The sequence below is a fragment of the Vidua chalybeata genome, chromosome 7, assembly GCF_026979565.1.
Source record: "Vidua chalybeata isolate OUT-0048 chromosome 7, bVidCha1 merged haplotype, whole genome shotgun sequence".
In the NCBI taxonomy this organism is placed as follows: domain Eukaryota; kingdom Metazoa; phylum Chordata; class Aves; order Passeriformes; family Viduidae; genus Vidua; species Vidua chalybeata.
The window spans coordinates 14426624-14443730 of record NC_071536.1 but is presented as its reverse complement, the minus strand read 5'-3'; the positions used below and the strand labels follow the sequence as shown (position 1 = coordinate 14443730).

The window sequence follows — 17107 nt, the reverse complement described above, 5'->3', positions numbered from 1 at the left end:
AAATCTTGATCTCTTGCAAGTGTTAGTCTGTAAATTACCATTCTCCCAATCACCCAGGTTAATGAATTTTCAATTAGCACCACCTGACCTTAATTGTGCCCTGTATAAGGCACCATGGGTGTGCTGCCCTTAGTTGTGCTGAGCTTCACTTTTGATACCTGAGACAGCAAAAGGCAACAGGAAAAATAAAGGCAGCATAAAACAGACAGAGAGGGAGATGAAGGCATGATAGAATAGCTATCCCTGAATGGCAAGACCTTGGAGAATCTTGAATTTGTTCCTTAAAGCAGACACAGTGAGCATGTATTTGGGTATTTGTTGTAGCATACCATTTGAAATAAGGTGTTCAAAATCTAACAAGCAAAATGAGACTTAATGAGCTCTTCACTGCCCATCTGGGAACAAACGAATAAAGTATTCTTTGGGCAAAGAGCAATCTTTCAAAATATGAAGCAGATGGATTATCTGCATTTTGGGAAAAGTTTTTCTTAATCTTAGATATATTTTAAAGAGGGTGGTGTTTTCCTTATATCCATTGAGGACAGTCATCTTCACAGTGAACAAATTAAACACTCAGGACAGAGAAAAGACTATTGGGCATCTCAGGAGGGGGAGCCCCTCCCATCTCCAACACAATCAAATTAAAATTCAACATCCAGAAACATATTCTGTGATACTTTATTTACAAAAGAACCTTGAGAGAGATTAATTTGTCCTTTTTTTGTCCTTATAATTATGTGATTGTCCTTCTGTGTATCTTGAGAAATTACTTGTTGCATACTGGCGATTCCTGTTTGTAACATGCAATTTTATGACTATCTGGAACTCTTAAAAATGCTATAAAAACAATAGTATCTCTTTTTATATAAACTGTGCCTTTTTTTTTTCTTTTAGCTTTTTTTTCCTGAGAAAACAAACTTTAGCAATTGAACTGTTTGCCATCTCTTTTCCCATGCTTTTGGACTGGTTAGCAAGTTTAGGTCAAATATGACAGATCTCTAGAAATCTCAGTATGCTTTTGACTTCAAGAAATTATTTACTGGCAACTGGTAAACGAGGGAAAAGTGGGCGGAACTCACCCATTATTAATTTGCTGAGGCACTAGTACAACACCCTGGCTGGAAAGAGCACCAGTGCCATCTCCCTGCTGAGACACAGCATGCTCTGTTCTGTTCTGACAGGGGAAGGAGCCAAGGCTGACAAGGTGAGAGAGAGCTGTTGCACAAGGGGAAGGGACATGCAGGAAAGTTCTGCCACTTGGCAGCAACCTGCCCACATGAGCTTCTTAAGCCAGCTTTGACACCAATGCACTGTAACAAAGCTGCCTCTGAGGTGACTGGAGACGAATCTGACTAAAGCACTGGTAACACCTTCCCATGTAAATTACAATTCTTGAACACTGCTGTTGCCTTTCTTGCCACACAGTTTAACATTTTCCACTGCCAGTCTGATTTCCTAGTTATTCAAGTTCCTCGGGCCAGATTTACACTGTAGTTTCACTGAAAGTAAATTTGTCACCAATTCACTCAATTGTTTAACACAGCTTCTGTAAGTTTACTCAATTCATTTCATTTGGATTCTTTGGAAGTTTTAGGGCAATCCATTTACCTGTGTTATGCATAAGGTGAAGAAATATACCTCTTCTTGGATTTGCAGAAAGGAATTCAAATTGATGAAATTTTGATACATGTACAAGGATAGCTTCCTCAATGCAGGAAGCATTCTGAATATTTTATTTTTACCATGGCTTGAATCAGGTAGCAAAGAAATTCTTGGGGTTTAAATGTGCAATTGCCAGCAGCACTACAGACTTGATAAAGAAGAACAGTAACTCCAAGGTAGTGAACTTCAAATTTTTGCTTAAAATCTCACAGAGTAGCAGCAGGATTTACACTGAACCCAAAACTTGAGGGAACAGTAACATTATCATTATCATTCTCACAGCAGTACTCTTTTACCTCTTTTGGATACCTGCTAGCAAATGCCCCATCTCATGCAGCTCACTCCTGCAGAAATGATGCATCCTATACCCACACAGAAGCCATCTGCTGATGGATATGCACCATGTGTTGCACTCATGCAGTAGGAAAACTTGGACCAAAACTTAGCAAGCTACATTCCTGGACTGAGTACTACTTTACTATTAGAATCAGACAACTTCCAAGCCAGCAGGCATTGCAGAAAAGTTATGAATCTCAAAGGATGCAGCCATGTCAGCTTTCACACTGTCATATGCTTTCTCATTTGAAAAGGAGATGCGTTATCTTATTTTTAGTTATTTATCTGAAGCACCAGTGCCAGGTGTATTGGCCTGTGGTTTTGGTTTTAAAAAGCTTCCTTCTCTAGCTTGAACCTGGGGTCTGGGGAAGATTCAGAACTGACAGAAGTAATGACAGCTTCTCATAGTGCACTTCCACACGTAGCTGCTAGAGTTAATGACATCAAGGCTGTTCAGGAACCTGGAGATTCCTTCAAACCTGACAACAAACAGCTGCAGCGGAATTTCTCCTGTGCATGGAAATCCTCCCCAGGAACTACAACAGTTAACCACAGAAAGAACAGAAAACTAATCAAATCACACCTGAGCCTCAGCCTCAATGGGTTAAAGTCTTCTGTAACTCTCTACCAGCAACAGGAGATACCACATCTGCCTTAAACTATGACTGCTGACAATGGCAGTACTTTAGTTTTGACCATATCTGACGTTACTGGTTCCATTTCCACCTAATAGAACACTTTTGAGTAAAAAATACTGAAGTACTTCAAAAATACATATACCTGCTTTCAGGCTCCTATTATTCACATCTTTACAAAGCAAAGATGTGCTACTTAACTGGAGAAAGATCTTAGTGAAAGAATTTCATTCAACGTGTTAACAGCTCATCTTTTTATTTTGTCTTCATTCAACATTAGTAAATAGGACTCTGTGAGAGGGGCTATATAATGCCTTCAAAGAACAAAAAACTTCTATGCACACAAATAAAAGAAAGATCAGAAAGTTGCAAGGCTGAATTACCTGAAAAAGTGAACCCTAAAAAACAATTATATAGCAGTGTAAATTAACCACATAAAACAGAGAAGAAATGCCATTCAAGACAGAAGTGGAAGAGATACAACACTGTCTCATACATTTTGTTGGGCGTTGGTTCTCAAATTAAAGTCTTCTTGTTACCTTGCTGGATTCCTCCAGTTGAGTGCCTCGTTTCCAGGCCTCAGAGAACATGGAGCTGACAATGCTTTGGGAACGGACATGTCCAGCTGTCTGGGTGTCAGAAACTCCACTGTCAGACTGATTAGAATGATTTGATTGAGATTCTGTTCAGAAAAAAAAGTTAAGAACATATGTTAGCATATGTTTCTGAATGTAAGAGTAATGTCAATATGCTTATAATGCTACTCTGTGACTTGTTAAACATGTCCCCAGAGGTCACTGCTTCGAGTAATGACTGCATAAGCTCTAGCTCACATCCAGGCCATTACCATCTGGAAAATAAAACAGTGCAGCAGATGCCCAGTATTAACCAAACCTGAAGCTGCACAGCATGTCAGATATGTTTCAAAGTAAAATCACACAGCAGCTGTATGGGTTCTGAACCATGCCACATCCCTGCACTTTGGGAAAAGCCCCATTTCATGCAGTGCATGCAGCCTGCTCTCTCCAGCACTCGCTCCCGGCACAACCTTAAAAATGGACCCTGGGCACAGGCTGTGGACAGGCAAACTGCACCAGCCAAGGCAAGACATTGCTTCAAACGACCTCAACACAGGAGAAGGACTGGTGTGCATCCTGCAAGTACCCAACATAATGATGCTCTGGGCCCACAGGGTGTCTTGACAAGACAGCAGCAGGCACAGTCAGACCAATTTATTCAGCCTGGCACCTGCTTTCTGTGTAATCCCATAGTGTCCTGGCACAGGTTGGAATGCAACTTTGGCAGAACATGCTGGGCTGGTGAGCTGTGGCTCAGCTCCCTACAAGAATTTACACTTTATCAGAAAAACACCCAGCTTGGATGGAGAAATTGTCAGTAACCAAGAATTTACTGCTATGCCACACAGTTGAAACAACAAGGTACCTTCCCAGTTAGGCTGCATTTGCTTAGCTCTTTCTTACAGGCTACTTTCTGAACATGTCCAATTCAGTAGCATTATCTCCCCACCTGTATCTGTGGCAAACAAAACACCTTCACACAATAGTATATTTTCAATATCCTGAAGGTTCTGAATAACCCACCAAAGCATCAGTCAGCTCTGAACAATGAAATGACACTGTATAAACTATTTATCAATTTTTAAACTGTTACATGCAGCAAGAAACCAGCCCCAGTTCTGCTGACAGATAAACACATTAAGGGAGCACATTAATGCAGGCAATGCACAATTTGACATGGGAACAGAAACAGTATTTTCAAAGTTTTCTCTAAAGAGATTGTTTGGATCTTTGTCTTTGGGCAGGGGCTAGTTCTCATTTTCCAATTTCAAATATTTCAGTCAACAAAGCAGTTTAAGAACTACATATATATGTTCTATGCATCATTACAATATAAATTTGATTTTTCAAATAGGTGAGCATAGAGGCATCAGGAATTTGAAATTATGTTTCCTCCTCTCAGTATAAGAAAAACATTGTTTTTTGGAGGTGAACAAGAAACTGCTGCATATTTCAAATACAGACATCACTGCAAGTAATAGAGCAAAATAGGTTTTTACCTGTATGCATATATATATATATAGATATACACATACAGAATGTTAAAGTCTATGTTTTAGACTAAACATAGCATAAAAGACTTTGGAGAAACAGTCCATTTCCTGCAATAGTCTCTCTTGAGGCATCCAGACAGCAGATGATAACAAAGGCGATTGAATCTTTGTATTATGAGATAGACCACATTGTTACCTGGCAAACTAGATGAGCTGGAGCCTGACTTGATACTGGAGCTAGACAAAGAGGTCCAGTCATATGCTGATTCTGTTCTCTTCAATGCTTCCTGATAGTTCATGTATAGTTGCTTCCCGTACTAAGCAAAATCACAAACAAATTTAACAACTCTATACAGGCTGTACACTCTTTTCAGACTGTTCAGCTCCACCTCTAGCTTCTCTATTACGTCTTTCCTCCTGCCAGTCCCCCCAAAGCAACACAGGCTCTGTGTTAAGGAGTTCAGGCAATATTATTAGTATTGGTGAATTATTAGTATTAGTGAATAGTATTAGTGAATTGCTGAAAGAAAGAAAAACAATTTCTTTATGCTAGAAGAGACAGTGTCAAGCAAGAAATGGCCCAATGAATAAACTAAGACAAGCTGAGGATCTTGAAAATCAGCACTATTTTCTAAGTTCTCTTTTCCCATAAGCCTTCTTTTTTAAAATCTGAAAGGAGCTGGCTAAAATCTGTCTATGATGTACGTCAGAACTGTGTCATGTGACAGGAATGCAGCAGTAACAAGAAGAAAAGGCCCAATTACTGATTAATATAACAAAGCCTAATAATTTTACTAAGGAATGAAAAATGTAAGAAGATTTTACAGTTCATGTTCAGAATAGTTAAACAGAGGGAAGTTAGACTTTGCTAAGTAACTTAAATGGTTTTAAGCAGGTGATGACAACTACTCATGACAACAGTGTAAGACTGCCTGGAGGTTACCTTAGCAATGCGGATGCCATTGATCCACTGGTGTAGAGTTCTTACATCATCACAGCAAAGATATTTGATATACTGGGACTTCTTCTGGATCTGAGGATGCTGCAAAAAAACTGTATGTTCTCATCAATGTTTTCATAGCTAGGAATGCAAGGAAAGCATTTATTTGTTGATGTCTATACAGATAAACCTAATGCTGGAAACTCTTCAACAGTAGTCTGCATTTAAGTCCATTTAAAAATGTTTCAGAATATTTCAGGAGGTGAATATCAATGGGGATTGCTTGACCCACACATTTGGAAGTGTGTCCAGCACACACTGATTTCAGCTGATTTCAAACACTAAGAAAGGGCTAGTCTTTCACTATTCTAGGGTTGTATAACTTTCTACCCACCAAGAGTCTTTTGTACCTATGGACTGACTCACCACTTGACAGAGACAACTGATATTTCACCTTTCTCTCACATAGAAATCCCCCAAACTAGAGGAAAACAAACACACTGGTCTTCTCTGCCTGTGCAGGCTTAAGTGACATACTCCCCAAGTGACATGCTGTTAAGCACAATTCCATTTTCAGCTTGTAGAGCCTTCAAGATTCTCACCTTACTGATACAGGGCTATCATCTAAAAATACTTGCTGCTCCCATATAGATGTATAAAAAATGTAAAGGCACTGTATTTATCAATTCAACAGTCAAGAAACAAATGCATGTTTATCAAAAATCAGACATTGGAAATCATTCTGGATGGACTATTCAGTTGTTTCCTGTCCATGCTATAAAAGTTACAAGTCTCTTAGCTGTTGGGGTAACTGAATACTCCAGTTCTTATCACTTCCTCTCTTAGCCTACAGCTCAGTGACACAACAGAGTTTTGCTAGAGGATTGTAGGTATTTAAGTTTTACTGAAGACTGTCTGAAACATATATCAAAGAACTTCAAAGTTTTTCAAAATATTCTAACCTATTGCCTTCAAACACAATTATTTTTAAATGATCATAAGATGTGTATGTCCATAAAGAGAATATATATAATATATTTTCTTACAATAATAGATAGTTGCTTTAATTTTCTCTACCAGCCCTTCTACACATTCATGTTGTATAACAAAGAAGAGTCTTTAGAAGCAAATACAATTACTTTGCTAACAAGCCAGCTTCTTCCTGGAGTTGCTCAAAACTTTGATTATATAGAAATAAAAGAACTTCTCAGAAATCTGACATTTAGGACCAAGGAGTTAACTTTATATACTAGCACTCAAATGTTATATTAACAATAGCACAGCACCTAGCATGAGCACACTAAGTTGTGATATAAACAAAGGAGTGAAGATAAAGACAAATTCAGTCTGGATATCAGTAGAGAACTGGGCCTTCAGTTTCTATTTGCTATTCACCTGTCCCAAAGGAGATACCGCCTAGCTTAGTGAGCCTTTGTGGCAGAAAACTCTATTTCTATTTTAAAAACTGTGTGGTTTCTATATATTAGTACTAATTGAAAACATTGATGTAACATTATAAAAACTGATGAAGGCAGAACTGAATCCTGCTTAATATAATAATTTGGTCATTCATCAGTTCCACATAGAAAATATAGCTTCAGTTGGTGTAAGCTACCCAACTGGATCTACCCCCCATTAATTTACTTAGGGACAATTTTTACACATTTTTTGTGTCTTGAGTAATGCTGCCATTACATTTTATATTTTTTTTTAAATCTACTTTGTGTGACCAAAAAGTCTGAAAATATAATTTACTATTAACCTGTCCAAATGATATAGACAAAAGTGACATCTAAGTAGAAAAATCCATTTACTTCAACAAATTTATATATACCTACAAATACTGACAATTTTGTTTGCATTCAATGACCTATAAGAACATGGAAAATACTTCCAGTTTCAGCTGTGTACTTTCTTGAGCAATATCATGTCCTATATTTAATATTCCGTGTCTCCTCAGTGGGCTCCAAGACATGTTGCCCTGTCCACTGGAAAATGAAATCCTTTTTCAGGCAGTGGATAGGCAGCCACACACTCCAGGCACAGTAAACAGTCCAATGTACTGACATGTACAACACTACATGAGCTCCAGAGCAGGGAAGGGAAAAGTGCAACCATAACCATCTCTTATTACTGGCACCATTTCAAATCCATGAAGACATGTTAGTTGCTGTGAACACAGTGTGAAAGCGTGGTTTAAAATAACTTGGTACCCAGCTATCTTGCAGGAACTGACACTTTCTGAACACTATGTGGGAATCAACAGAAACTAGGAGATGTGTTGATTCAATTAAAATAACTTTATGCACTCAAGTCATTAGATTCGTTTAAGATCAGGTCACTGGTTTTATAACAGTTTTTGCTACTTGTTCCTTCTATCTGTCATTTATATTCAGAAGATGCCTTCTTTAACAACATCCTTTTTCCCTCAGGTTGGTCCATAAAGGGTGTACTTGAATCTTTAATATTAATTTCTCCACTACTCTAGACCTACACTGAGAAGATAACTCCCTGGATTTAGCATTTCAAGGGGTATTATCTCTTGGAACCTAAACAGTTGTAAGGTATAGAGTTGCCAAATGGAAAAGAAGACTTTAGTGTATGTTTTAAGAGTGTAATGAACAATTAAATAGACTGTCACTCATCGGTCTGGAAATAAAACAATCCAGGGCAATATGAAAACATTTATGAAGCCATGACCAGCACAGAGAACAGGCAACAACTGTTCACACTGTATACACACTAGAGGAAAAGCAGCTGATGGTACAGAACAAGTAAAAGTGTATTCAAGGTATAGCCAACTGCTGCAGTGTTACCTTTAGCACTAAACAATAGTCTGTGGGTGCCTTGTATTTGTTCCGATAGTCCTGTCCATAGTAAACACTGACATGGTCTAGCTGTAGAAAGCACACAAGATCCCGTGAGACCTAGTAAATACAAAAATGGTAATTTACAAAGTATCTTTATAAAAATCCACACACACTGACACAATCAGTCTAATGCTACGATCCAATACTAATATAAAGTCTAGTTAAGGTCAAATATTAGTTTCAATCTGATACAAAAACTACCAACACAAGAAGGGGGTACAGCTATGCATAAACTCTTTCATCACACCTTCATTTTTAATCACATTCAGTCTGGTTTTTGTGTTTTGTCTGCATTTTGCCTTTTGACAACATTTTACACTGGACTATCACTGTTCACTCAGAGCAGGTATCAGGGGAAAGTAAATATGATTGGTTGATCAGGAAGTTATCAGCTGTTGGTTATATTTCACCTTGGTAATAATCAAGGTATCCAAATTCCAGTATGACTGTAAGTAGAATTCTAAAGATGTTTGGCATTGAGTGTTGGGCAAAGAATTTCAACAGGCTACTCGCATACAGATTGTTTTAATGAAGCAAAAGATTATGGAAAGAACATCTGACATGCATTCAGCTCTAAAGGGAGCCATTGTGCTGATAGAGATTTCCTCTTCATTCCCAGATGTGTGGGAGGTGGACTTCCTGGACTGGGAATCATCTGATGCTGTCAAGACTGATGGATTCATGGATGTCTTGAACGCACAGTAGTCCAGCCTTGAAGCTGTAATGTATTTGTAGTATGTTCCTACTTATTTTGCATTACTGATACAGAGAACATATCTAAGTGATCCTGAAGAAATGGAATTACATTTACCAGTTTCAAAAAATGTAGCACCAACTGGTCCTAAAAGAATCCCATTTATGTGAACTAACTAAACATAATGTAAATATGCAGACATTGTGGAGTTGGTCTGATACTTCATGATTGACATTTGCAGAGCAATTTGGTCCTCCATCCAAATTCTGCTTGAGCAAAGACCAGCTTCTTAGCTCCACCAAAAGCTTTTCCTCAAGTATTTCTGAACACCTAACCCTAAGTTAACTCAAGAAACAGACCCCTGTGTTCTTGTATTTTTAAACTGGGGTTACACCCTTCACATCAAGTGGTGCCACAAAAATTCACACAGTATTTCCATGATAAAGTCAGCCTTTTAATTAAGGGATGTGGCACTTGGAAAGGCACAGCTAAGCCAAAACTTAAAGCCAACTCCTGTGTGCACTGTTTACCAGCAATAAACAATTCAGAGCAATTGCTTTAAGTAGCATACCTTCGCCTTCCCTTTAGGGACGTAGTAGATTCCAGAAGCCCGAAGAAGGAAGTAACGTTTCTTCCAAGATTTCTTACCATCCTCTTTCAGCCACAAAACTCCCTCAATCTCTGGCACAGTTACAGAACTTCCACAGAAACATTCCTGCCAATAAACAGAGCAGTTTGGGAAACAGACAGAACAGAGAGCATGCAGTGGTTTGTTTTGAATGACTGAAATTCTTTATCCAAGGAATGCACTCATAGCAGGGACAGCTCTTTTTTCACATGATATGAACTGCAGATAAATCACAGAAGCAATAAGGTAATTTAGACAAGCATGATAGATGTCTGTATTTGCTCAGTGCAACAATGACAAAAAATCGTTAGCAGCTACTGTAAAGATTTTCTGACCACTGCTTCTCAGTAATAGATCCCGCAATGGCTTTACTGGCTTTAAAGTCACAGACCTTATATAGTCTCAAATGTATAAGCACACACAAAACTAACTGTGCATCCATCAGACACAGCTGCAATTCATTCCAGGAGTACTTCGCTGCTACTAACTGCAACTTCTGCTAATGTTCTATTTATAAAGAACTAGCAGAGAAAAGCAAATGCTTTAAATACACTCCAGATTAATATGCAGCACAGAGACTTATGAATAATCTTAGAAGACAGAAAGAATCAAGCAGAATTACAATTCTCTGCATGTTGTGGCTTCAAGCAATTTTTTCATTGAGTATACATACAAACACTTATTAAAACCCATATTAACAATATATTAATAGCATGCATATGCTACTTTTAAGTTAAACTGTTTTAAGTTTAATCCAAAATTAAATACCCCAAATATTTACCTTTGGGTAACTACGTAAATAAAAATCATTATTCTGGAAATCAAGTGGAACCCATGGCACTTCAGCCATGTCAGGAAAGTATTTCGTTTTCAGCTTATGTAGGCTATATTTACTGTGTGCGTTATTTGCTCCACACTTTTATGCCCTTATTTATGTAAACTGGTTAATGTGTTTGATAATAATTAGTTTTCTGTCATGCATTTTTTAAAATGCAATATTTGGGTTTTTTTTTTAATGTAATTGAAAAAAAAATTACTACTTTGCTTATTATCAAAATTTGAAATATTAACTTAAACCAGTCTCCAGACCCATGCCCTAGAATTTTGTAGAAATAAAAATTTGGAAAGTGCTAGTAAAAATTCTCTAGCAAAACAGGTCAAAAAAACAGGTCACAGTTCTCCAAATTTCAACTTGAAATTAATGGTTTTAGCCATAGCTAGAGGCAACCTCAATTTGATTATCACTGTGTATGGTATTTTAGATACTAAACTAAATACAGAAACTTTTTTTAACTGATCACATCTGAAACAGAGTTACATTAAAACAACCATTTATCTCAAATATAACACATTCCATTCAGTCTTCCAGAATTACATTCCGCTCTGTCCATCAATTTCAATCACCGCACCTTTAGTTGTCTTCAAGCTCCAAAGTGACTTTCTGGTTTGAATTCTTACCTCTAGTAGCACCTCTTTATTTCTGTCTGCCATCTCAGAGGTTTCTTTCTTCCCCAGAAGATAGTTCTGTAACAAAATGAAGTTTAATATTTCTTCTGAAATCAAGTCAAATGGTGTTTCTTGTTTACTTTTCTGTAGCAGTAAGAACAAAAATTTGTAGACAAATTGAAACTGTCAGACTGCTCAATAATACATTGAAGTAACTTAAAATTACCTTTACCAGAAATGCCAAACAGTCCGTACTCTTACTTAACAGCCTCGTAACAACATCATCCTGCCTTTCCAAGGATCAAACAGCTCTCTGTTACAATGCATCCAGAAATGAAAATACTATGAACGTGTAAATACCACAATAAAAATATAAAAAAAACCCTGGAGATCTGTTACATACTGTCATTATTTCTGCATTCAAAGAAGCACACATAGAAGCAATGTACTTCTTTCCACCTTGGTCTGAGTTTTACTGAATAGAGATATTTATTTTTGCAAAGAATTACTAAATAAAATACTTGTCAACTTCTTAAAAGGAATTTAATTATACACAGGCACCGTATCTTATTTAATAAGATTTTTACTGTTATTCAGTTCGGAAAAGACTGGGACAATGAAAAACATCTTCCTAACCCCTAGTTCTAATACTGGAAAAAACCCCAAATATTCACAAAGTTTCACAAGTTCAATATTTTAAAGCAAGGAGAAATATTTGATTTATGCTGGTACCTCACTCCTGTGAAAGTGCCTACTATATTTACTGAGAGTAAACCTATAATCTACAAACTTTTAAAAAGCACGTAGAGTTTTGCTGCTTCAGTGCAAAGCACTTGCATAAGAATTGTTTTTCAAACCTTGCTTAAAATAAATAAAATCAAGTAAACTGGTGTCCCATAGGATGAACATGCAAAACTGATACACAGTTTAAATCCAATAAATTAGCATATAGATGCCATACAGATCTAAAAATAATCTATAAACTCAAAAGGGAAGAGGTAAGAGTTAGGACAGAGATCAAATGAATTTTCAATGCAAATTCTTCCAAGAGCCACCTTCTGCTTTTCAGTTTCTTTTCCCCCACTCCCCTACAATACTAAAGTGCTGCCAGATACCAGGTCTGTGGCTACCATTTGAGAGAAGAGAGGTCTTTGAAGCCATTTGAGAGAAGAAGGGCCTTTGATTTCTCAGCCAGGGAGCAGGAAACACAGGTGAATATAGGCAGGTCCCAGGTTCCACAGGAAGGGACACACACTCTCTTCTCTTCATTTGTCATTTAACCATGGAGTAGCTATTCTCTTAGATTTTATTTTCCCCTTCTTGCCAGCAATGCAAGAACGCACAGTGGAGAGACATTACTATTAGCAATATCTGTCAACACCTTTCTTGCATATTTACATAATTGAGCAGCACTAAGTATGGCTGTAAATCCCTGGAAACTGCCTGTCTTCATGTGCATTAAAACTACTCACAAACACATTAACAAACAGATTTGCTTCAGCTCATGCTTGTCTCCTAAGGATTGACTTTGCGCCAACAACACTGTGCATGTACATAGTGCTGAAGTGTAAAGTTGCCTGGCATTTTAACACATACACAAGTCCCAAAATCAAGGTTTGGAAATGAATGCTACCAAAAAAGTAAGAAACTGCCATCAGCCACACACACATGCAGCACAAATCTCAGGCTTACCTGTGGATTCTTGAAAAGTGCGTATTTCTCTATACGTTCCACGAACATTAGTTTGTTTTGACTGTCTCTTGTCCAGTTCAAGAGATTTTCAACTAAATTTTCATGATCTTCAAAGATCCTTTCTGCAACAGTAACAAGTGAGCAAATACATTGGTATCTGTCACATTTTGTGATAGAATCTAATCTGTAGTTATTTCCAAGAGACAAGGCATATATGCAGAGAAAATAGAGTTCAAGATCTACTACAGTGGGGAAGACGTTGATGCTGAGAGACTAAAAGAACTTAGTCCACTTCCAGACACTCCTGGTTTAATTTTTTTACATCCAGTCACTCAACATGGACTTCCCCTATCTTCAAACGTATAGTTCCATCACCATATGAAATGTTTAAATTTTTTTTCATCTGAGAAGGCCTACCATCCTCCAGGAACACTGCAGACTCAAATGATAACATTTCAAAGTTTATGAGCACAAATAAGAAGGTTACCACATTTATGTGTTTTCTGGTCTACACAATTCCCAGAGGAATGAATTGGGCAGCCTTTTTGGCACAAAACTTCTTTCTATATCCACAATGATTATCTCACTCATAAAGTATCAAAAAGTAGTGGGCAATGATCAGAAGGAAAACAAAATGCTTCTGAAATGCAGAATACCCATAGCTAGTAGGGGTATTGTAAAGAAGTCTGAAAATTGACTGTCTACTTCCTATGATCTCTGTTGCTCAATAAATGATGTATCAACAACAGCTTCTGAGATCTTTGGTTCTCAGGCAAAGCTCTGAGCTTTGACTCTCCATTGAAAAAGTTACCGCTAGTGCTAGAACTTCAGAGTACTGAAAACAGACAAAAGAGAACAGAGTAAAAAAAAAGAGGAAAATTTACTGAAATGGGACAAAATAGCTGAAAATCCTCATTGCAAAATAAAGAAGAAGAAATCTTTGGGAAACCACTTTAGACCAACTTTCTCATCCTTTTAAACACACTGAAGTAGAATTTTCAGATCATTCTGAAACAAGTTCAATCATGAGCTTTATTACATTAATTAGTATTTACTACATTAATGAACAGGATGATGAACATTATGAAGACAAGTATTTAAATCATTCTGAGAATGTAGACTACTGCTGTATCAATGAATAAGAATTAGAAATGCTTATAATTATTACTTACCCATTTGCAATTCAGAGATGGTTTCCACTAATGACCAGTCTAAACTGTAGCCACAATGTGATTTGTCCATCAGATTGTCTAATACTTGTCTCACTGTTTGCCTCTCATCCACCATCATTGTTTTTGAGCTGTCATCAGACATATGGACTCTGATCACCAACTGTTAAGCAGAAAATTAAGAAAACAAAAAGGATTAATCTACCACATTTCAAATAAAAATAAGGTTTCTAAGATCTTGTTTATTCTTCTAAGGTTTTCTTACAGTAGCATGAAATTCAATCAAAACACTCCCTGAAAATGTAAGATGTCAAATGATGGCTAGATATTTGTATCACAGACACTTAACAAGATACTGCTCTCCTTCAGCACAAGAAGATATAAAGGTCTTTCCAACACAATGAGAAAGTCCTTCAGTTGTGTGTTAAGAAGGGAAAAAAATCCTTCCTGCTGAAGTGTCCTGATAATAAATTGTCTTCCAGACAATATCTAGGTGGAACAAACACAGATATATGTAAGCTTGAGCTCTGCACAAGCTTACAAAGAATCAGAATTTTTCAGATGTGCAGTTTAAGCTTCCTGCCTGCTTCCTACAGTATTTTCTAAAAATGGTTATTATGTAAAAAATATAGCAATACTAAACCTTACTTTTCTGGGGAATATGAAGCAATAGGGTGTAAAAAACATCTGATTTTAAAACACAATGGCTTTTCATAGGCATTTTAAAGAGTTCACTGTCTGGAAAAAAAATCCAGCCATTTTTTAAACCAATCAAAAGACTTAAGACAACAGATTCCTTTTGCCAATCATTATTTTTTCCATTTTTACATCTTGTTCAGCTTGAAAAGATAAAACCTACTAGCTATAATGCCCTGGTAAAATTGACTTGTTAATTTCCATCTTCCAGCCAAGACAGTTTTTCAGCTTTTGATCTACAAACAATTAATGCAAAAGGCATTTTACGCTACTGAAAAACTCCTGTCATAAAATAAAAATGCTAGATTTTAAGGGTACTCTGCATTCTTGGAGAGTACATCAAGTAATGGCAGTAGACTTTCTCCATTTGGTAATCTCTGTCTTTAGTCTGGAATATTTCTCTTCCATTTAGCACTGCATCCTGCTATGCATAATGGAAAAAGGCTTGTGATGAAAAGGCTGTGAAGAAAACAGGCACAAATTTTAAACATGTGACAGCAGAATATACAAGAACAATCTCAGGAGGCTGGACTTTCATTTCAGTTCTGAGTGGAAGTTGGTAAAATCTTCCCAATGAGCACTAGCTGAAAAACAAGCTATTCCTTAAGAAAAACATCATGTTCTTCCATATCCTAGGCTTCTCCTGATTAGGTCCAGTCTGGATGGGAAAGCACATTACCACTGAAGATTAGAACACTACAATGTTCTTGTTTTATAAAGGGCAACTTAAGGGTAATAGATACAAATGAAATTTGCCTGCATATTGCAAGTGAAAAAAAAATAAGGGTCTTATAAATTGGTATCACTAACTCACCTTTTTCACTTGTGCTTCTTTAATCTTCTCTAATGCAACCCTAATCTTCTCAGCTTTCAGTTTAGCAGCCTGTTCCTCCTAGAGGGACACAACACACAATTCCAGTTAACACAAACTTCAGTCAGGTTTCAGTGGCTTTGAGGCTACCATGCTTTAAAAATGAACTGAAATGCTGATTTGCTCACCTATAAATCTCCAACTATTTGGAGATGATGAAAACTATTACTTTTTAAGACAAAAAGTGTTCCTATCTAATATTTTGAGATACAATTGCCATTAACTCCAAAGGAACATACTGGAGGTATATATTTTGTATAGACATTTCTCTGTTCTCCTGTACTGCAAATACCCTTATGCTACCAAATACTTTAGCATATTATATATTTACAGGCATAGCTTTGGACAATACATATTCAACAGGAGTATACAATGGAGTACAGCCAATAGATTTTTTGTTGATCAACACAAAATGCAAACAGCATGCCAAGAAGTACCCGAATTTAACAGCACACAGAGAGAAGGGAAACAAATTCTATAACTAGGATTCCATACTACATGCATTAGGTTTGAAAGATTTTAAACTGTTAAATCCATTTGCAGTAAGAGGTTTGAAAACTCACTTTGTCTTTACTAAATCCAAGTTGTATTTCTCCTTGTTTTAAGTATTTTAAGACACAAGGCAAATAAGCATTCTTTTGCTCTTCTGTGTAATAGATTTTTTTACAATTGGAAATGCATTAAAAATTCAGATACCTTAAATCTATTTGCTGATGCTAAAGAAAACTGTGTCTTTTTAAGACTAGCAATAAAGATTTTTAAATTCTATCAATTAGATATTTCTGTTGAAATTGCATTTGAAATATGCAGCTGAAAAGCAACTACTGTTTCAAAATTATATATGCAGTTTTTAGACTTTCAAAATCTTCAACTATGGATCTTCATTGTAATTAATATCTAAAGCCGTAATTACTTTAAAATCTCTAGCACAAACAAGTCTATTAAAACCCACACAAATCCCTTCCAAAATATTCAGTATCCTTAAAAAAGAATAATTAATATTTTTTCCAGAGCCAAAGTACCGCATCTCATCACAACATTCAGCATGTTATAAACACTTAGTTCTCTATTGCTTTCTTCTATGAATGTAATTCATAGTTTCTTTACCATGTATTTAGATGGTTGCTTTTCTTGTAAAAGTCTGAAATCCAGAGAATTTAAGTTTTGGCTTCTCAATAAATGACTAATATTCATATCAACTGCTAAACAACATTCCCTTGTTATTTACTGCACTCTTAGTACCTTTTGGTCCTTCACATCTGTGACTATCCTGTGCACCAGAAAAAACATCAGCTCAACAGACCAGTATGCTGCCTTGAAACATAATTCTTTTCAATAAAATGAATCAGTAAGTTGACACAAGCAGAAATAATGTGAGCCTGAAACCTTATCTGGGC

At 36.7% G+C, this 17107-nt stretch overlaps 1 protein-coding gene across 12 annotated transcripts in view; it reads right to left on the bottom strand.

Annotated features, from left to right (window-relative positions):
• Positions 1–17107, bottom strand: part of RAPH1 (Ras association (RalGDS/AF-6) and pleckstrin homology domains 1) — a 105133-nt gene that overhangs the window by 27691 nt on the left and 60335 nt on the right. For all 12 annotated transcript variants that reach the window (XR_008431940.1, XR_008431938.1, XR_008431939.1 and 9 more), the window contains 9 exons: positions 15654–15731; positions 14147–14306; positions 12975–13096; positions 11295–11360; positions 9780–9923; positions 8461–8571; positions 5648–5746; positions 4901–5021; positions 3173–3315 (listed from right to left, as the gene is read on the bottom strand). Coding sequence is in view for 2 of the 12 variants with exons in the window: in XM_053948331.1 (XP_053804306.1) it covers positions 3173–3315; positions 4901–5021; positions 5648–5746; positions 8461–8571; positions 9780–9923; positions 11295–11360; positions 12975–13096; positions 14147–14306; positions 15654–15731 (1044 nt within the window). In the remaining 10 variants the exon portion in view is untranslated. The remainder of the gene's footprint in view (positions 1–3172; positions 3316–4900; positions 5022–5647; positions 5747–8460; positions 8572–9779; positions 9924–11294; positions 11361–12974; positions 13097–14146; positions 14307–15653; positions 15732–17107) is intronic.